At 40.9% G+C, this 22,787-nt stretch overlaps 1 protein-coding gene across 1 annotated transcript in view; it reads left to right on the top strand.

The window, feature by feature from the left end:
• Window positions 1-447: 447 nt before the first annotated feature.
• LOC120054145 (terminal nucleotidyltransferase 4B-like) overlaps window positions 448-22,787 on the top strand; it is a 54,342-nt gene continuing 32,002 nt past the window's right edge. The window contains exons 1-2 of the mRNA XM_039001565.1: window positions 448-1,278; window positions 20,526-20,649. Coding sequence (XP_038857493.1) covers window positions 698-1,278; window positions 20,526-20,649 — 705 coding nt within the window. The 5' untranslated portion in view covers window positions 448-697. The remainder of the gene's footprint in view (window positions 1,279-20,525; window positions 20,650-22,787) is intronic.

Here is a 22,787-nt window from a genome sequence, read left to right as displayed (position 1 = left end):
TAGGTTATTCTGTCTGGAATTGTTACTCTCCTACCATGTAAAAATTACTGACATGGCAGATTCGAACGGCACTAAAATTACAGATGTACTGTTTTGTGCTTGTGCACATAATTACGTTACCCCAGTAAAACGAATCCCGTCCGAATATGGCTTTAAAGCTTGGTAACTACTCCAAGTAGTGGAGAAATGAAATGGTTATTGCCATTATTGGCACAGCCAAAACAGATAGCAATAAATAGTTGTGGAAATATTCAATAACGTCAAATATAAGATTAAACATAAATGTATGTCTATTTTGTTCATATTTTAAGTAGATGTATTGTTTCCCAGCAGCCAGTGATATAATTTGTCAAGCTCGGTGACTTCGGAAACACCCCTCTCCGCCCACCTCCAGTCTACTGTCCCGAGAGTGGAGTTTGCGCAATGTTATCAGCTCCGCCATTGACGGAGTCGCTGGAGAAAACTGCACATAGCCTGTCACGTTTTGTTCTTAGTAAGTATTCGACGTCTAGATAATGTATTCTCACAACTGAATTTAGTGTCGTTAATACATACGGTTGTTTACATCTACATGATTGGATTTGCATAAACTGTACGGCAGAAGTTGTCAATCCTCCTGCATCGTTAGCTAGCTTACGCACACCTAGCCAGCAGCGAGCGTGTCGTGCACGGCTGCGTCGCCCGTGTGCTCCACTCCATGGATCCAAGAATCGCCTGGTTCCAGCCAGAACAGCTCGGCCCTGCCAATAGCGCGTGGATGAATATTTGGGAAACGACACAAGGTCTGGGCAATTTGAGTTTGAGTAATCATAACAACCACGGCTCTGCTGTGTGGAACACGCCCACCACCAAGACGAGCCCTAGTACAACGGTATCCGTGAACTGTGGCACGGGAAACGTGATTCAGAACGGAGTCCCCGACGCTGTCACGAGCAGCAGTGAGACGAGGATGCAAGGGACGATCAATCCAAAAGGCGATAATGAAATAGAACATAAATTCGACTTATTGGAAGCAAATATCAACCAACATCCTGCGGGGAGGGGTAGTAGTGGACCTTGGGTTGTGGGTGGCACTGCGTTCGGTAGCTGGAGAGAACGAGAGAGAGAATGTGGACTTGGGAACAGACGGAGAAGAGACAACCGAGCGAGCACTTTCGGATTTAACCGCAGTTTATTGAGTATTGGCAGTAACTCTGCAGTGGACGACGCTGGGTGCCGTGGAGTTGGTTACACAGGCACGCCTTGGAAAACCAGGAACTACTCTGCAGGGATTTTGGGGTAAGGAAGGATGCCTGGGGCAGCAGACCTCCTCTACACACACGTGTCATGTTTGAACTGGCAGGATGTCAATGTATTACAGAACACAGGGAGGGACATTGGTGTGTGTTGCCAATACGTTGATCTACATGAGGAGATTTCTCACACAGAATGATCACACATTGCCTGTCTTTTCTAGCTCGTCAGTGACAAAGATGACTTTTGCTGAACATCATATGTACTATTCAGCAGCAGTTGTTTAGAATATGTGAAGTCTTATCATAAGACTCATGCAAACACACATTTGGGATCATGTGAGTTGAAAGAGTAGGGGTCCACATTGGACTAGACCACTATTATTATCCTCCGTTTGGTTTCCTTCCTCAGAACATGACCAGGTAGATCTGAACCCGCACCACACAAGGCTAGCTCAGCTCTGTTACATTCCAATGACTCATCTGGTTCAGACTCTACAAACTCCTTCCTACTTGACATACTGAGAAGTTCGTGGTACATGTGTTTTTCAATGAGAAGTGTGCATTCCTCAATTTTCCATTTATGATTTTATAATAGCATGGGCACCTTGAATTATGAATATTTCATCGCTGTCCTCTCCGAAACTATTAAAATGGTCAAGGGCCCATTCTATGAGCTTTTCAGTTAACCCCACGACTGATCTGAGACCTGTACATGTAGAACTTTAACCAACCTTTTCCTTTGAATCTTATCTCCTCTGCTGTATTAATAGCCTAGCGCAGGGGTCTCCAACAGTACCAGTAGCTCGCAGCACACCTATGAGTAGCTTACCAAACAATTCTGTTCCACTTGCAAACTGTCATAAAGAAATCTCACAAGTATCAGACCCCGCATGTTCCCAGCTACTAACCAATCAATGCAACACTGACATTATCCAGGGCTTGACATTCACTTTTTTTTTAGCCTTTGGGCAAGTAGGACTGATTCTTTACTTGTCTGACAGCTCAAGTCACTTGTCTCCTGCTGTTGTGGCCTTGAGCAAGGCACTTAACCCCCCACAAATTAAAATACTACACTGATGGGCAACTGATTCAAAACCATGTGGGCTGTCAACCCTCCATTTGGAGAGCTACTATCCAACCCTGCTCAAACACACCAGTCAGCTTATCAAGGTCCAGTTGATTGACAGATTTTTGTATTTTTTTTTTACAATGTGATGTTACCCCCAATCGTTCTCCTTAATGCTGAGAGCTAAACTGAGATGCGTCATGTCCCATTTTTACAGTCTGACTCACGACCTTCCAATCTCAGGGCAGACACTCTAACCACAAGGCCACTGAGTTGGTCAGTTAGGCTGTTCTAATATATATATATATATATATATAAAAAATAAAAAAAACTTTGTCAGAATTACATGGCCAGTATTGAATAGAGGAGAATCCTAGCCAATTTTGAGTGCTGCCCTATATGCACCACCATCAAGCAGCTTAGGGAAGAGATCCTCTGTCTGTTAGCTCAGCTGTGAAAAAGGATAACCTGATTTCTAAGTACACCTACCTTTCTGTAACCCAGGCAAATCGAATCTCAGTTTTAAATGCCCCCTATAGCAAAGCTGTTGCTGAGTCGGGCGACGTTGATCTGTCCCAATCCAACGGACGGATGTAAAAGCTCAACTCTGCGGCCCACGGGAGACTGGACACTTGCAAGGCGTAGAAGATTGGGGAGGCCACACTTTCATCTATCCGATAAGATCCGATCCATCTATCTAACAGCTTTGCCCCTCTTGAGACGGACCTACCAGCCCCAGGAGTCTGCACGGATCCTGGGTGTATACTAACAGCCGGCGGCTGCCCAGTGGCACCCTCCCTAACAGCCACCACTGTTCAGCAGATCGCTTCCCCATCAGATTCCATCACCACCATTATTGTGGGCAGCTCGATGGTGAGCGATTTTGGCCTGCTTACGATCTGTGGACTGACCAAGGTCCACTGTCACCCAGGAGCCTGTGTCCATGACATCAACTCCCTCCTGCCCACGGTTCTGGCCAACTACTCCAATATTGACACCATCGTCACTCACACCGGTTTTAACTACCTTTTTTCCTAGGCGATCTGAGAAACATTTTCGAAACTCCCTCGCTAGCACAGGGAAGATAATAATTATCTCTGGCCCCCTCCCGTGTTGCCGAAGGGGTTCGTAACTTTTTAGCCGACTCTTTGCCCTGAACGAGTACATGAAGAAACTTTGTAATGACAGGAATGTTTATTTTTGTGACAACTTTGATTTGCTGTGGGAGCAACAAGCACTTTTTTTAAAAAACTGACAAGATTCGCCCTAACCGCAGGGGTTCCATGATTATTTCCAGCAACATCGCAAACTGTTTTGAGACTGACGGACAGAGTCTATTAAGTGCTCCAGTTCGCCCTGTCAGAATAAGCAACAGAACTTGGAAAGCATATCCACTCCTGTTGAAATGGCACTATGGTTATTGTGAGTAACCTAATTTTTTGTGCCTTTTAACTTTGCCTTCTAGTGAGTGTATACACTGTCATCTCCTACCATTCTGATAGATAAGAGACTGTTAGAAAACATGGTTGTAACGTTAATAAGTTATTCCAACCCATCCCCCCCACCCGGACTACAGCTTTTCATACTCTATCAGAAAAGGGAAAATGGGTGGGGGGGACAGACTCTATTTTTTTCTAATGCTCTCAGCTGTAAGACCATTTTGTTTGGCGACTTTGAATCTTTTGAGCATCATGCTCTATTGTTTTTTACTCCATACATTTTCCTTGACACCCAAAGCACTCGTTACATTTTGAGTGCTTAGCAGCACAGGAAAATGGTCCAATTCACGCACTTATCAACAGAACATCCCTGGTCATCCCTACTGCCTCTGATCTGGTGGACTCGTTAAACACACATACTTTGTTTGTAAATCATGTCTGAATGTTGGAGTGTGCCCTTGCTTTTCGCAAATTTAAAAAAATTACGTTTAGTGCCGTCTGGTTTGCTTAATATAAGGAATTTGAAATTATTTTTACTTTTACTTTTGATACTTATGTAAATTTTAGCGATTACATTTTCTTTTGGTACTTAAGTATATTGAACCAAATACATTTAAACTTTTACTTAAGTAGTATTTTACTGGGTTACTTTTACTTGAGTCATTTACTATTACTTTTACTGAAGTATGACAGTTGGGTACTTTTTCTACCACTGCCAAAACACTGCCCCACTTTTCTTTACTGATTTAACTGAACTATTGTCTTAGAACTATGATAAAATAACTGTTGGGTGCTTTTAATATTCATGTTGACCAAGATACTGACTCCATAGCCATTTCATTTCTGAATCTTTTGAGCTCTATGGACTTTATCCAACATGTTACTAGGCCCACCCATAAATGCAGCCATACTCTGGACCTGGTTATTACCAAAGGGCTTTCTGCTGACATATCCTCTATTGTTGATGTTGCTTTATCTGATCACCACTGTGTATTTTTTACTACCTTGTTGCTTATTGCACAGGGTAATACTGAACGCATTATTAAGAAATGCTATCTTACCTCTGAAGTTGCTACAGATTTTGAGTGTATGGACAATACTCCATCACCTATTCTGCCTTCCTCTTGTGATGATTTAGTTGATAACTTTAATTGCAAAATATGGGCAACTTGGCATATATAACAAGGCAATTTAGAAATGCCAGACGGGCTCATTTTTATAACTTGCTCACTATCAGAATAATCAGAGAGCGCTCTTCTCGACCATTGATGGCTTGATAAATCCTACCCCCGCAAACCTTTGAACTTTCCTCCACATCTAAATGTAATGAGTTTGCGACATATTACAGAGATAACTAACATTAGGCTGGGTATCAGTCAAGCAAGACCCGGTGAGAATTTTGATATGTGTCCCAGGCTACCACGCAAAGGCACTATGGATTTATTTTCTCTGGTTGGCACAGACGTGCACCGGAAAGTGATATCACAACTTAAGCCTTCTACCTGCCTTCTTGATCCTATCCCCACCACCTTCTTCATATCTGAAGAAGTGCAAGCTATTGTTAATCTCTAACTGTTCACAGGCACTTTCCCCACTGCACTAAAAACTGCTATGGTGAAACCCCTTCTGAAAAAAGTAATCTAGATTCTTCTGATTTTAGCAAATTTTCAGCCAATTTCCAACCTTCCATTGTTAAGCAAAAAAAATCTGGAGAAATTTGTTATTTTTAAGTCCCAACTTTATTTTAGAAAAATTCCAATCTGGTTTTCGTAACAACCACAGCACAGAGAAAGCCTTAGTTAATGTGATCTTAGAGCCAACACAGATGCCAAACAGCTATCTAGTTAGTCTTGTACAGTGCATTCAGAAAGTAGTCAGACCCTTTCACTTTTTCCACATTTTGTTACATTACAGCCTTATTATAAAATGGATTAAACCGTTCTCAGAAATGTTTGCAAATGTATAACTTTTTTTTTTTTACTCTCAAATTTACATAAGTATTCAGACCCTTTACTATGAGACTTGAAATTGAGCTCCGGTGCATCCTGTTTCCATTGATCATCCTTGAGATGTTTTTACAACTTGATTGGAGTCCACCTGTGGTAAATTCAATTGATTGAACATGATTTGGAAAGGCACACACCTGTGTGTGTGTGTGTGTGTGTGTGTGTGTGTGTGTGTGTGTATATATATATATATATAAGGTCCCACAGTTGACAGTGCATATCAGAGCAAAAACCAAGGAATTGTCCGTAGAGCTCAGAAACAAGATTGTGTCGAGGCGCAGATCTGGGGAAAGGTACCAAAAAATGTGTGCAGCATTGAACGTCCTCAAAAACATATTGGCCTCCATCATTCTTAAATGCAAGAAGTTTGTAACCACTAAGACACTTCCTAGAGCTGGCTGCCAGGCCAAACCGGGCAATCGGGAGAAGGGCCTTGGTCAGAGAGGTGACCAAGGACCCGATAATCACTCTGACAGAGCTCCGGAGTTCCTCTGTAGATATGGGAGAACTTCCAGAAGGACAACCATCTCTGCAGCACTCCACCAATCAGGCCTTCATGGTAGATTAGACAGATGGAAGCCATTCCTCAGTAAAAGTCACCTAAAGACTCTCAGACCATGAGAAATACGATTCTCTGGTCTGATGAAACCAAGACTGAAGTCTTTGGCCTGAATGCCAAGCGAAACATCTGGAGGAAACCTGGCACCATCCCTACGGTGAAGCAAGGTGATGGCAGCATCATGCTGTGGGGGAATGTTTTTCAGTGGCAGGGACTGGGAGACTAGTCAGGATCAAGGGAAAGATGAACAGAGCAAAGTACAGAGAGATCCTTGATGAAAACCTGCTCCAGAGTGCTCAGGACCTCGGATTGGGGCGAAGGTTCACCTTCCAACAGGACAACAACCCTAAGCACACAGCCAAGACAACACAGGAGTGGCTTCAGGAAAAGTCTCTGAATGTCATTGAGTGGCCCAGCCAGAGCCCGGACTTGAACCTGATCAAACATCTCTGAAGAGACCTGAAAATAGCTGTGCAGCAATGCTCCCCATTCAACCTGACCGAGCTTGAGAGGATCTGCAGAGAAGAGAAACTCCCCAAATACAGGTGTGCTAAGCTTGTAGCGTCATACCCAAGGAGAGTCGAGGCTGTAATCGCTGCCAACGGTGCTTCAACAAAGTATTGAGTAAAGGTTCAATGGAAAGGGTCTCAATACCTACTGTTGAAGTCGGAAGTTTACATACACTTAGGTTGGAGTCATTAAAACTAGTTTTTCAACCACTCCACAAATGTATTGTTAACAAACTATAGTTTTGTCAAGTCGGTTAGGACATCTACTTTGTGCATGATACAAGTACTTTTTCCAACAATTGTTTACAGACAGATTATTTCACTTACAAAATCACATTTCCAGTGGGTAAGAAGTTTATGTACACTAAGTTGACTGTGCCTTTAAACAGCTTGGAACATTCCAGAAAATGATGTCATGGCTTTAGAAGCTTCTGATAGGCTAATTGACACCATTTGAGTCAATTGGAGGTGTACCTGTGGATGTATTTCAAGGCCTACCTTCAAACTCAGTGCCTCTTTTCTTGACATCATGAGAAAATCAAAAGAAATCAGCCAATACCTCAGAAAACAAACTGGTTCATCCTTGGGAGCAATTTCCAAATGCCTGAAGGTACCACGTTCATCTGTACAAACAATAGTACGCAAGTATAAACACCATGGGACCACGCAACCAGACCGTGCTCAGGAAGGAGACACGTAATGTCTCCTAGAGATGAACGTACTTTGGTGTGAAAAGTGCAATCTATATCCACAGTAAAACGAGTGCTATATCGACATAACCTGAAAGGCCGCTCAGCAAGGAAGAAGCCACTGCTCCAAAACCGCCATAAAAAAGCCAGACTACGGTTTGCAACTGCACATGGGGACAAAGATTGTACTTTTTGGAGAGATGTCCTCTGGTCTGATGAAACAAAAATAGAATTGTTTGGCCATAATGACCAGCATTATGTTTGGAGGAAAAAGGGGGATGCTTGCAAGTCGAAGAACACCATCCCAACCGTGAAGCACGGTGTGGCAGCATCATGTTGTTGGGGTGCTTTGCTGCAGGAGGACCTGGTACAGGAAGGAAAATGATGTGGATATATTGAAGCAACATCTCAAGACATCAGTCAGGAAGTTAAAGCTTGGTCGCAAATGGGTCTTCCAAATGGACAATGACCCCAAGCATACTTCCAAAGTTATGGCTTAAGGACAACAAAGTCAAGGTATTGGAGTGACCATCACAAAGCCCTGACCTCAATCCTATAGAAGATTTGTGAGCAGAACTGAAAAAGCGTGTGAAAGCAAGGAGGCCTACAAACCTGACTCAGTTACACCAGCTCTGCCGGGTGAATTTTGGCCCATTCCTCCTAACTTATTGTGGGAAGCTTGTGGAAGGCAACCTGAAACATTTGACCCAAGTGAAACAATTTAAATGCAATGCTACCAAATACTAAACTTCTGACCCACTGGGAATGTGATGAAATAAATAAAAGCCAAAATAAATCACTCAACTATTATTCTGACATTTCACATTCTTAAAATAAGGTGGTGATCCTACCTAAGACAGGGAATTTTTACTAGGATTAAATGTCAGGAATTGTTAAACTGAGTTTAAATGTAATTGGCTAAGGTGCATGTAAACTTATGACTTCAACTGTATGTTTTTAAGGTATTACTGTTTTTATTTTTTTTATTTTTTATAAATTAGCAATAAATTCGTAACCTGTTTTCGCTTTGTCATTATGGGGTCTAGTATGTAGATGAATTTAAAAAATCTTTAAATGTATCCTTTATTTAACTAGGAAAGTCAGTTAAGAAAAAATACTTATTTACAATGACGGCCTAAGAACAGTGGGTTAACTGCCTTGTTCATGGGTACAACAACAGATTTTTACCTTGTCAGCTCGGGGATTCGATCTAGCAACCTTTCGGTTACTGGCCCAGTGCTCTAACCACTAGGCTACCTTCCACCCCTTGTATTGATGAGGAACATTTTTTTTATTTAATTCATTTCAGAATAAGGCTGTAACATAACAAAATGTAGGGAAGGGGTCTGAATACTTTCCGAATGCGTTGTAAATGTAGGTATTAGAGGTCGACCGATTTTTATTTAGGGCCGATTTCAAGTTTTCATAACAATCGGCATTTTTTGACACCGATTATGGCCGATTATTGCACTCCACGAGGAGACTGCGTGGCAGGCTGAATACCTGTTATGCGAGTGCAGTAAGGAGCCAAGGTAAGATGTTAGCTAGCATTAAACTTATCTTATAAAAAAAATCTATTTAAACATAATCACTAGTTAACTACACATGGTTGATGATATTACTAGTTTATCTAGCTTGTCCTGCGTTGCATATAGTCGATGCGGTGCCTGTTAATTTATCATTGAATCACAGCCTACTTCGCCAAACGGGTGATTTAACAAGCACATTTGCGGGGAAAAAAGCACTGTCGTTGCACCAATGTGTTCCTAACCATAAACATCAATGCCTTTCTTAAAATCAATGCACAAGTATATATTTTTAATCCTGCATATTTAGTTAATATTGCCTGCTAACATTAATTTATTTTAACTAGGGAAATTGTGTCACTTCTCTTGCGTTCTGTGCAAGCAGAGTCAGGGTATATGCAGCAGTTTGGGCCGCCTGGCTCATTGCGAACTGTGTGAAGACCATTTCTTCCTAACAAATACTGTAATTAATTTGCCAGAATTGTACAAAATTATGACTTAACATTGAAGGTTGTGCAATGTAATGTAAGCATGAATGTAAGCATTCATTCAAACCGCACTTTCCTGTATTTGCCAGCAGCTCTTCGCTCTGCTTCAAGCATTGCGCTGTTTATGACTTCAAGCCTATAAACTCCCGAGATTAGGCTGGCAATACTAAAGTACCTATTAGAACATCCAATAGTCAAAGGTATATGAAATAGAGAGAAATAGTTCTATAATAACTACAACATAAAACTTCTTACCTGGGAATATTGAAGACTCATGTTAAAAGGAACCACCAGCTTTCATATGTTCTCATGTTCTGAGCAAGGAACTTAAACGTTAGCTTTCTTACATGGCACATATTGCACTTTTACTTCTCCAACACTTTGTTTTTGCATTATTTAAAACAAATTGAACGTGTTTCATTATTTATTTGAGACTAAATTGATTTTATTGATGTATTATATTAAGTAAAAATAAGTGTTCATTCAGTATTGTTGTAATTGTCGTTATTACAAATGTGTATATATAAAAAATCGGCCGATTTTAATCGGTATCGGATTTTTTTGGTCCTCCAATAATCGGCATCGGCCTTAAATCATAATCGGTCGACCTCTAGTATGTATGTCTCTCTGGGTTTATCAGCCCTTTCCTTGCTGTGTTCGGTCCTCTCCTTCCTGCCTCCGTCTGTCTGGTGCAAGCTGCAGTCACCTTATGACCAACTTCTCCATCTTGTAGCCTTGAATGTGAAAGTGTTTCTCCTAACAGCATCTTTTGAATAACAGAAAAAAAGTAGTTACAACAATTACTACAATTTTGACTCCACACACAAATCCTTGGAATCACAATCCAGACCTGAAATGGGAAGCACATCAACACAAAAACCAGAGGTTTTTAAATTCAAAACTGAGTCAAACAGATCAAGAGATGTGCCTATTTGTAGCGCCACCGTGTGTTCAATCTGAATGTGCTTGCATGTGTTGAATCTTGACAGGGTTTGGAACTTGTACCAAGTTTGGTTACAATACAAGTATCTGTGTTTGATTTTGTATTCATTTATGTGCCAGACCACGCCCACATGAATGTTTATTAGTCAGTTTGTTTATTGACATACTAGCATGGAAAATATTGCGTTGAAAGACCTTGGTCAAGTTTCATCCAGATCGGCCCTGTGATTCCGGAAGAGATGTCATTTAAGTGTTTTTCAAAAATTAAAAATGGCGGAAAATCCATCATGGCAGACCTTGAGGGTCCTTGAGGTACATTTGTTCCTTGTGAGAACAGGGACCGATGCACAGAATTTCAGGACTCTAGGTCGAGGATGGGCAACTGGCGGCCCATGGGCCACAAAGGCCTCGGATCATTTTCCCTCTGAAAAAAAGTATTCTCTGTGATCTATTGTCAGGCTATGTTATAATAGTATCCTAATTCTATGGTCAGGCCACTGTCTGTCTCTCACACCAGTCTTGTGTCCCCTGCCCAGTATTCATGGCTAAAGCTCTCAGGTGATAAACATATGGTCCGTGCTATTCAGAATCCTTTGGACTTCCCTACCCCATTTGAAGTTGACATTTTAAAAGGGTTAGGGTTATGATTTAGGGTAGGGATGTCCCAAGGATTCCAGATAACACTGACCATAAACATGTAGGAGCTATGGATGCAAGGACTGGCTAACCATTATATACAAATGCTAGTTTTAACCATGTTTTCAGTTAAACAGGCTTATGTTTGGTTCTGATGGGGAAGAACAGTTCAACTAAGCTCAACATGCATTTATAACTTATCTTCTTCAAGAATCAATGGGTTTACAGTGCCTAGTGAAAGTCTACACACCCTTGAACAGTTTTCACATTTGAGATGGACTCCTTTACTGTCCAGCCACACCAGCTGAAGCTCAGGGTGCCAGCCTTCAGATTCACATTTTGAGTATTTTTGTTGCACGGTGGTGGAAGGTAGAGAGAGTCCATCAGAGAGGCTGAGGGTGGAGAGACAGTCTGCTGGCAGGAAGACAAACAAGAAGACATGTATTGTGGGGCACATCACTTTACATGGGGTTCAAGTGAGGAATGGGGTCAGCTGGAAACACTACTCATTCAACCTATAGAATGTTATTTTACAGTATGCTTATAGTATTTTTTTTTTTTTATATAGATTTGCTTTTCAATGAAAGAAGACAGCAGCTGATTGACCCATTGGCTGTATAGGGTCAACCATGAATAGTTTCACAAAACTATTTATTGTTTTGTGGTCGACCACTACTGTAAGCAAACGCACTTCTGTACATTGCGCTGTAACGTACAATTGACCTTTATTTTAGCGTCCCAAAAACGTAATACTTCCAGGTCAACTGTAATATGAATACCATTGTAAAGCACAATCAATGACAAGACCATCATGCTGCCCGTCTCTGCATGATTGAAGAAGGCGATGAGCTCCGTCAGGTCTTTTTAACAATGGAAGGTGGGGAAGCGAAACCTACTGTGTGATAGGGAAAGGGGGGAAACTGCATTCTTCACCCGATCTGTCCAACTTATCACCTCTAAAATGTAAATAAAACACTAAAGAGTTTATATAATGTGTCATTACATACCTACAGTTGAAGTCGGAAGTTTACATACACCTTAGCCAAATACATTTAAACTCAGTTTTTCACAATTCCTGACATCTAATCCTAGTAAACATTCCCTGTTTTAGGTCAGTTAGGATCACCACTTTATTTTAAGAATGTGAAATGTCTGAATAATAGTAGAGAGAATGATTTATTTCAGCTTTTATTTATTTCATCACATTCCCAGTGGGTCAGAAGTTTACATACTCAATTAGTATTTCGTGGCATTGCCTGTAAATTGTTTAACTTGGGTCAAATGTTTTGGGTAGCCTTCCACAAGCTTCCCACAATAAGTTGGGTGAATTTTGGGCCATTCCTCCTGATAGAGCTGGTGTAACTGAGTCAGGTTTGTAGGCCTCCTTGCTCACACATGCTTTTTTTAGTTCTGCCCACATATTTTCTATGTGCTTGAGGTCAGGGCTTTGTGATAGCCACTCCAATACCTTGACTTTGTTGTCCTTAAGCCATTTTGCCTCAACTTTGGAAGTATGCTTGGGGTCATTGTCCATTTGGAAGACCCATTTGCATTTACCTTGCTCATGATGCCATCTATTTTGTGAAGTGCACCAGTCCCTCCTGCAGCAAAGCACTCCCACAACATGATGCTGCCACCCCCGTGCTTCACGGTTGGGATGGTGTTCTTCGGCTTGCAAGCCTCCCCCTTTTTCCTCCGAACATGACGATGGTCATTATGGCCAAGCAGTTCTATTTTTGTTTCATCAGACCAGAGAACATTTCTCCAAAAAGTACGATCTTTGTCCCCATGTGCAGTTGCAAACTGTAGTCTGGCTTTTTTATGGGGGTTTTGGAGCAGTGGCTTCTTCCTTGCTGAGCGGCCTTTCAGGTTATGTCGATGTAGGACTCGTTTTACTGTGGATATAGATACTTTTGTACCTGTTTCCTCCAGCATCTTCACAAGGTCCTTTGCTGCTGTTCTGGGATTGATTTTCACTTTTTGCACCAATGTACGTTCATCTCTGGGAGACAGAACGCGTCTCCTTCCTGAGCGGTACGTGATGAACGTGGTACCTTCACGATGAACCAGACTTGTGTAGGTCTGCTATTTGTTTTCTGAGGCCTTAGCTGATTTTTATTTTATTTTATTGATTTTCCCATGATGTCAAGCAAAGAGGCACTGAGTTTGAAGGTAGGCCTTGAAATACATCCACAGGTACACCTCCAATTGACTCAAATGATGTCAATTAGCCTATCAGAAGCTTCTAAAGCCATGATAACATTTTCTGGAATGTTCCAAGCTGTTTAAAGGCACAGTCAACTTAGTGTATGTAAACTTCTGGCCCACTGGAATTGTGTTTAACCTGTTTGGCGTGCAAGCCCGACGTCGGTACACTTATGACAACAGCCAGCTCAAAGTGCAGGGCGCGAAATTCAAAATATATATTTTTTTAAATATTTAACTTTCACACATTAACAAGTCCAAGACACCAGATGAAAGGTACACATCTTGTGAATCAAGCCAACATGTCTGATTTTTAAAATGTTTTACAGGGAAGACACAATATGTAAATCTATTAGCTAACCACGTTAGCAAAAGACACCACTATTTTTACTCCATCAGTAGCTATCACAAATTCAACCAAATAAAGATATAAATAGCCACTAACCAAGAAACAACTTCATCAGATGACAGTCTGATAACATATTTATTGTATAGCATATGTTTTGTTAGAAAAATTTGCATATTTCAGGTATAAATCATAGTTTACATTGCAGCTACAGTCAGAAATTGCACCGAAAGCAGACAGAAAAATTAGACACCAACGCCAAATAACTAAATACTCATCATAAAACATTTCTGAAAAATACATAGTGTACAGCAATTGAAAGACAGGCATCTTGTGATTCCAGACAATATTTCCGATTTATCAAGTGTTTTACAGCGAAAACACAATATAGCGTTATATTAGCGTAGCCACAATAGCCAAAAACACAAGCAATTTACCAGTAGCAAAAGTAAGCGATCGTAACAAACAGGCAAAAGATATATAATTTTTGACTAACCTTGATTTTCTTCCTCAGATGACAGTCCTATAACATCAGGTTATACATACACTTATGTTTTGTTCAAAAATGTGCATATTTAGAGCTGAAATCAGTGGTTACCCATTATGCTAACGTAGCTACTATTTCCCACAACGTTCGGATATTTTACTGACACTTTTTCTGACACACATATTCTTACCAAATAGCTATTCATAAACATAACTAAAAAATACATGTTGTATAGGAAATGATAGATCCATTAGTTATTAATGAAATCACAGTGTTAGAATTCTAAAAATAACTTCATTACGTTATGCAGCTTCGGTATAGCTTAGAGTAGCCAAAACGTTGGCCGCCCACGACTAGTACACAGTTCGACAGATATATGAAATAGCATCATAAAATGTTTCTTACTTTTGCTGATCTTTCATCAGAATGTTGGACAAGGTGTCCTTTGTCCAGAACAGTCGGTGTTTGGATTTAGAACCTTCATTTTCCCTCTCGATTTAGGAAGCGCACTTGCCAAGTGGCACGGATCTCTCCAACCTCAACAAAGTTAGAGAACGGAACACGGCAAAACTCCCGAAAATTTTTCAATAATCTGATGAAACTATATTGAAAAAACATATTTTACGATGATATGGTCACATGTATCAAATAAAATCTATCCCGGAGATGTTAGTCGTTCATAACGACAGCTAAACAGAAGGCAAATCCATGTCCTCTTTCGCGCGCTCCAGAAACAGGAAATGGACGGTCACGTCAAACAAAGAGCTTTTATTCCACCTCAGACCAAGATAAACACTAAATTTTTTCTCTCACCGCCTCTTGACAACCAGGGGAAGGTGTATGAAGTGTACGTAGACTCTTACGTATCATGCCCATGTATAGGCAGGAAGTTGAACAGAGCATCGATTTCTGACATTCCACTTCCTGGTCAGGAAGTGTGCTGCAGAATGACTTCTGTTTCACTCAGAGAAATAATTCAAACGGTTTTAGAAACTAGAGAGTGTTTTCTATCCAATAGTAATAATAATATGCATATTGTACGAGCAAGAATTGAGTACGAGGCCGTTTGAAATGGGCACAATTTAACTGGCTACTCAATACTGCCCCTTGCAGCCATAAGAAGTTAAGTGAAATCTGTCTGCAAACAATTGTTGGAAAAATTTATTGTGTCATGCACAAAGTAGATGTCCTAGCCGACTTGCTAAAACTATAGTTTGTTAAAAATTTGAAATTTGTGGAGTGGTTGAAAAATGAGTTTTAATGACTGCAACCTATGTGTTTGTAAACTTCCGACTTCAACTGTGTTTGAAGGTTTGTGTCGAATTTGAATCAGGTTTTTAGGGCGGTGCTAAAGTTGTCTTCAGAAGTTAACAGCGGCTTTTGAGTCATGATGGCTTGCAGTGATGACGCAAGAAATGTATGCAGTCAGTTGTACAATTGACTAGGTATCCCACCTTACCCTGTCCCTTTCTTATTTTTAAACTGCGAGAGAAGTGCAACACCTGGTGGAGAGAGGCTGTACAATACAGAATGAGTTGCATTATGCGTGCTGTATGTTACGTCATGACACGTCACAATTTAACGTACAGCGTCGGAGAGGCGAGTTTCCCCCCCCAACTTTTCTCCAATACTATCGGGCCATTACATTTCAATCAACGCTTGAATAGACACGTAGTTCACACCCCAGATTTTGATTACACAGAACCATCGGGACCATATAAAAAAACAAACATATATACATATTTTATGTGGTACTGTAATTCAGCGTTTAGCTGCCATAGTACACATGAAACTAAATAAACTTACCATTGAATCTTGGCGCGTTCTTTGCCAGTTGGGGTCGCGCAAGTCCTTTGACTCACTGGACATAGCTAACTAGCTAGCAAGCTAATGATAGCTAGCTAACTGTCACTGTTAGCTAGCTATGTTAACCATGTGCTTTCCTAGTCTTAGCTAGACTACCAATTTTTTACAAATAAAAACACTAGCTAGCTTAATTAGCTACATAATATCACATAGGCTAGACACTAAACAAAATTGACTTAGCTAGCTCGCTCTGCTCTAACAGTTAGCTAAGATAGCCAGCTGGCTAACATTAACGGAGAAACTTTGACAACCATGACCAGTCCAGAAATTAAGCTAGCTACAATGTCACAAACTAAATAGCGACAGCGACGAAATACTGCTACAAATACAATAGCTACAATTACCTATTTTGAACTTTTTTGGTATCTTTTCCGGCTGGCTTGGCAGGCTTGAGCTGCAAGGCAGACGGCTCAAGCAGCAGAGGCCACCGCTGCTGCATCGTGTGTTTTTGGTTCCTTTCGAGGTAATGCTAGTTCCCTATTAAGGGTACTTCAGCAAGCATTGATGAGGGCAATTGACGATACATGTATGCTGCTATTTGCTATGTTGAAAATTACAATCACAGATTTGTAAAACAGACAGGAAGTAGTAGCCTATTGTTGACTTGGTGATGTGAGGTCTCAATCTTGAATTAAACTTTGTCTATGTTCAGGTACAGCAAAAATGTGCCATGCAACCTTGGGTTATGACAAGGAAACACTGTCAAAGTTACACAGTTGGTGATGCAATTCATAACTTACCCTGTTTAGATAGTTATATTTCCTTCTGTCTTCTCAGAAAGCGCAGGCAACCCATAACTACTGTCCAAAGTAGTTGATATCGAAATTGTTCGATATCTCACACATGAGGTGTGCAAAAGTAATACATGTGACATTAAGCAGACACTTTTATCCAAAGCGACAGTATGCATGCATTCATTTTCCGTTCGTGGCCCCGGGAATTGAACCCACAATCATGACGTTTCGAGCGCCATGATTGTTTCCCATTGACTGTTATGGTCGTTATTTATTTGGCTATTTTAATAGGTTGTAGACTACAGTAATTTGCAGTAATTCAACATGCATGGTTGAAGGGTACATCACTCTTCCAGCCAAGGTAACAGATTATCAAATGGAAGATTTTGGCCTACGTTTTTAGAAAATACAATTATTCTACGTCCTAGGCTACAACAACCCAGTGTAATGAGGAATGTATTATTGTTAGTACACAATTTGTCTAGGCTGTAAACTGCAGTGATGTAGGCTAATTTGAATAACCGCTCAAATGTCCTTTTGTGTTTCATGCCGAAATAAATCCCTGATTTATACAACCATTTGGATCAGTTCTGGGTTTATTCTCGACAGTTTACAAGGTCCAGAAAGTTACACTAGTCCACTCATATGGTGTATTTTGTCAGGATGTATCAGCATTTACAGATGGGCCTACCGTAGAAAAATAGGCTATAGCCTATGACATTGAGATGTGATGTCTGTCGTGTATCATGTATCCCAAGTCGTCCTATAATTAACGTGGCCTCCAGCATATGCATAAAAATTGTCAATGCCATTTCATATTAAGCCAGCGTTGGCTGAATGACTGAAATTAATAGAATTAGTGTGAGTGGGGTTCCAAGAAACATCTGTAGTAAAAATCGAATTAATTTATATCAGATTCTCTAGGGGCCTTCTCCATCTGATAGCCTATAGGCTGAACATTTGCTAGCAAATTCGACTTGAGATTATTACATTAATTCGTTTTTTGTTATTCTTCCATCACCTGCCGAATTAAAAACCTCATATGGCCCTACTATTGAAACCGTTAATTGTGCTGATGTGGACTTGGCCCGAGTACCATAAGTCGGAACCAAGAGTAATATGATTCTGCCGTACTCGGGAAGAGCTTGGCCCGTATGAAGCATTCCAAGTCGATGCAGAGTCCCACGAGTCTCAAACAAAATAGGCCCGAACCCACCGGGTTGATTGACTATTAATGCCCATGATTTTGGAATGAGATGTTTGACGAGCAGGTGTCCACATACTTTTGGTCATGTAGTACATGTCATCAGTAACTATAATGCCTTCAGAAAGTATTCAGACCCCTTGACTTTTTCCACATCTTGTTACGTTACAGCCTTATTCTAAAATGGATATAAAAAATTAAATACTGCAATCTATACACAATACCCCGTAATGGCAAGGCGAAAACAGCTTTTTAGACATTTTTACAAATGTATTTAAAATCAAATACAGATACCTTATTTACATAAGTATTCGGACCCTTTGCTATGAGACTCGAAATTGAGCTCAGGTGCATCCTGTTTCCATTGATCATCCTTGAGATGTTGATACAACTTGATTACCACCTATGGTAAATTCAATTGATTGAACATGATTTTGAAAGGCACACACCTGTCTATATAAGGTCCCACAGTTGACAGTACATGTTAGAGCAAAAACCAAGCCATGAGGTCGACGGAATTGTGCGTAGAGCTCAGAGACAAGATTGTGTCTCGGCACAGATCTGTGGAAGGGTATCAAAAACATATCTGCGGCATTGAATGTCCTCAAGAACACCGTGGCCCCCATCATTTTTAAATTGAAGAAGTTTGGAACCACCAAGACTCTCCTAGAGCTGGCCACCTGGCCAAACTGAGTAATCGGGGGAGAAGGGCGTTGGTCAGGGAGGTGACCTTCTGGTTGTCCTTCTGGAAGGTTCTCCCATCTCTGCAGCACTCCACCAATCAGGCCTTTTATGGAAGAGTGGCCAGACAGAAGCCTCTCCTCAGTAAAAGGCACATGACAGCACCTGAAGACTCTCGGACGATGAGAAACAAGATTCTCTGGTCTGATGAAACCAAGATTGAACTCTTTGGCCTGAATTCCAAGCGTCATGTCTGGAGGAAACCATGCACCATCCCTATGGTGAAGCATGGTGGTGGCAACATCATGCTGTGGGGATGTTTTTTAGCGGCAGGGACTGGGAGACTAGTCGGGGTCGAGGGAAAGATGAATGGAGCAAAGTATAGAGATCCTTGATTAAAAACCTGCTCCAGAGCGCTCAGACTATGGTGAAGGTTCATCTTCCAACAGGACAATGACCGTAAGCACACAGCCAAGACAACGCAGGAGTGGCTTCGGGACAAGTCTCTGAATGTCCTTGAGTGGCCCAGCCAAAGCCCGGACTTGAACCCGATCGAACATCTCTGGAGAGATCTGAAAATAGCTGTGCAGCAATGCTCCCCATTCAACCTGACAGAGCTTGAGAGGATCTGCGGAGAAGAGAAACTCCCCAAATACAGGTGTGCCAAGCTTGTAGCATCATACCCAAGAAGACTTGATGCTCTAATCGCTGCCAAAGGTGCTTCAACAAAGTACTGAGTAAAGAGTCTGAGTACTTATGTATATTTTATTTTTTTGTATAAATTAGCAAACATTTCTCAACCTGTTTTTGCTTTGTCATTATGGGGTATTGTGTGTAGATTGAGAAACTATTTAATACATTTTAGGATAAGGCTGTAATGTAACAAAATGTGGAAAAAGTCAAGGGGTCTGAATACTTTCCGAAGGCACTGTGTAGCATTTGTATCTATTTGTTGTTTGATAACTTTGTCATGAAATGAGCAGCAGCAGTACAGAGCCATTGCTAGACTGACACATTACTCACTCGATAGATATGCAATTAAATGGCCAAATCAAAAAAAATTGATCTAAAACAAATTGTGTGCTGATGTGATTTTAAGCATTGACATGGACTCAACATTCCAATTCCATTGTTTCTTTATGAACAATTGTCATTTTGAAAGTGAAAAACAGAAAATGACAGAATTTGGGGGGGAAATCTCATATTTTTACAGTTTATTAACCATTATTTTACCAGGTATATTGACAGAAAACAACAGTGTGCTACTTTCTCTTGTACACAAAGGACCTGGAGAAGAGTTGCAAGGGAAAGGATAAGAATCTGCCTATTTGAAAGAAATTTAAAATATGTAAAAAAAAAGAATTAAGTAGCTCTCATGCTAGAAAAGGTTGGAGACCCATGGCCTAGCGTAATGCAGCAGATAACCTTTCCTGGTACACCATGCAGAAGAGGGTTATTCAAAGTACGTTATTACTCTGGATGACATATTGAAAAGCAGCTGGCTGGGCTGGCGCACATTACATGTCCTCCTGGGAATACACACTGCTGCTCTTTTGGTATAGTTGCATATGTGTCCACTAGAGTGTATTTATAGTAACTCCCTGCTCTGTAATCACAGGCTTCATAGCACACTGACAGACTGAAGGCCACTTCTAGTCTACATACTGTAGTGCTATGGGATTAGTTGGCTATAACAAACATATCAAATGTAATGGGTGTCTAGCCTATTTGTTTCTCAATAAGCTCTAGACTTGAAATAAACAAATTTAAATGAATGAATCGTGTGAAAAGTTGTAGGTTGTTTGTGTTTTTTCAGTTTCATAGCTTTGCCAGGGAACCCCTGACTGCATTACTTTTTAGGGATTTCACACGTGTTCTAACCACGGTGTGTGTCTCTGACTTTGTAGGCTCCATGAGGAGATCCAGGATTTCTATGCCTACATGTCTCCGCGGCCAGAGGAGGAGAGGATGAGGAGGGAGGTGGTGGAGAGGATAGAGAGGGTCATTAAGGACCTTTGGCCCACTGCTGACGTAAGTCAATCACTTTCACTGTAGTAAAACATGTAAACCCCTTGACCATTGACTTCCTTGTCCAGTTATTTATTGGATTTGAAATGGTGTAGTATTTCTGATTACATTTGGATACCAATGGATACCAGTATGATAATGTTATAGCTTATGGTTGCTGTTAGGGATGTAACGATTCACCAGAACGTATTGGTCCCCGGTTCAAATGTTTAACATGCGAGTGCATCGGTCCGCGGGAGCCTAAAACGATCCAAATGAAGCATGCATCGGTAAGAAAACCAACTAAAACATTAGGAATCACAGGTTCGCAAATGTTTTTTACTCATTATTACGAAATACCTCTAATCTGTTGTGACTGAATTCATGCGTCCTCTCCTTCAGCCTATCACATTTTTATGCATGTTAACACCGTATGACATTGATCTACAAGTCAGATGAGAAATGTGCGCACGTGCGCATGTGCTCTCACCAACGAGAGGTAGGCTTACCCTATCCCTGTTTTATATTCGTAGGCTACATCTGCGCGGCACCTTCAGCATTCAGATGTTTGTAAAATGGCTTTTGTAATATTAAAAATAGGCTTTATTAATTGAGGGGCAACCCCATGTAAGTTGTTGGGCCATTGTTACCAAATGCGCTATGGAAAATTGTGTTTTACCGGCAGAGCTGTGTAGACTACCGGAATGAACACAACTCACGTCTTGCTGATTGCACATCTAACTGCTGATTGGGGCTTTTCGATTGTCAGGTTCACCGTACAAAATATTTTTGGTAGTTCTGCTTTAAAGAGTCATTGCATTTGGTAATGTTTACATGAACAGTGTAAAGGTGGAATTTCATAACAAGGACAGCAATCATTTTTGCAAGCAGGACTGGTCGGAACGGGAGAAGCACGCAGCTCTCCTCAAAGTTCCAAACGGTCAAAACCATTCGCTCTGAGACTGGTGAAATCCAAAGCTGTGTTATATTAATTGCCTATGTTTCCATAGCTAATTTCTAAAGATAAATATTGACAGATTACTAGCTCAAAACATTTTAACCCTTTCCAGCCCGTCCATTAAAATATCGGAAACATGTTCCCGATGGTTGTCAATATCACTCCCTAAAAACACACCCCTATGGAACAATCCTTGGGTAGCTTTTCACAATTCACCAATAAATTGGTCCACATGGAAAACTAAAGGCATAGAAGTAGTACATTACTTAGTAACAGGAAATACATTAATTTCCATGACAATATAAAAAAATGATAATATTGGAACCAACATTTAAAAAGAACTGTTGGCACAAGATGGAGGGAAAGTTGGCGTATAACTAACAAAATAACGGTTAACTGCTTAATCCAGTATAAACTAATTTATAGAATGTATTATTACAAGAGACAAAAATCACAAATTCTACAGCATAACAGCAGAGTCATGTATTAAGTATCAAACTAAGAATGACTCAATATGCCATGCTTTCTGGGAGTGCTATAAAGTCCGGAAGTTGTGGGCAGAGGTAGGAAGTTGGCTTTCAGAAGTATTACAATGTAAACTTAATTTTAATTAGTCTGTCTGCATATTTCGAGACATGGCATATGGGGGTATAGTGACTAGAATGCTTTTCCAACAGTCTTGAAGGAGTTCCCACATATGCTGAGCACTTGTTGGCTTCTTTTCCTTCACTCTGCGGTCCAACTCATCCCAAACCATCTCAATTGGATTGAGGTCGGGTGATTGTGGAGGCCAGGTCATCTGATGCAGCACTCCATCACTCTCCTTCTTGGTCAAATAGCCCTTACACAGCCTGGAGGTGTGTTGGGTCATTGTCCTGTTGAAAAACAAATGATAGTCCCACTAAACGCAAACCAGATGGGATAGCATATCGCTGTAGAATGCTGTGGTAGTTATGCTGGTTAAGTGTGCCTTGAATTCTAAGTAAATCTCAGTGTCACCAGTAAAGCACCATCGCACCTCCTCCTCCATGCTTCACGGTGGGAACCACACATGCGGAGATCATCCGCTCTCCTACTCTGCGTCTCACAAAGACACGGCGGTTGGAACCAAAAATCTCAGATTTGCACTCATCAGACCAAAGGACAGATTTCCACCAGTCTATCTATTGCTCGTGATTCCTTTCGTAGTGGTTTCTGATTCACG

The sequence above is a fragment of the Salvelinus namaycush genome, chromosome 9, assembly GCF_016432855.1.
Source record: "Salvelinus namaycush isolate Seneca chromosome 9, SaNama_1.0, whole genome shotgun sequence".
Taxonomy (NCBI): Eukaryota; Metazoa; Chordata; class Actinopteri; order Salmoniformes; family Salmonidae; genus Salvelinus; species Salvelinus namaycush.
The sequence above is the reverse complement of the archived record's forward strand: the minus strand, read 5'-3'. Positions and strand labels throughout refer to the sequence as shown.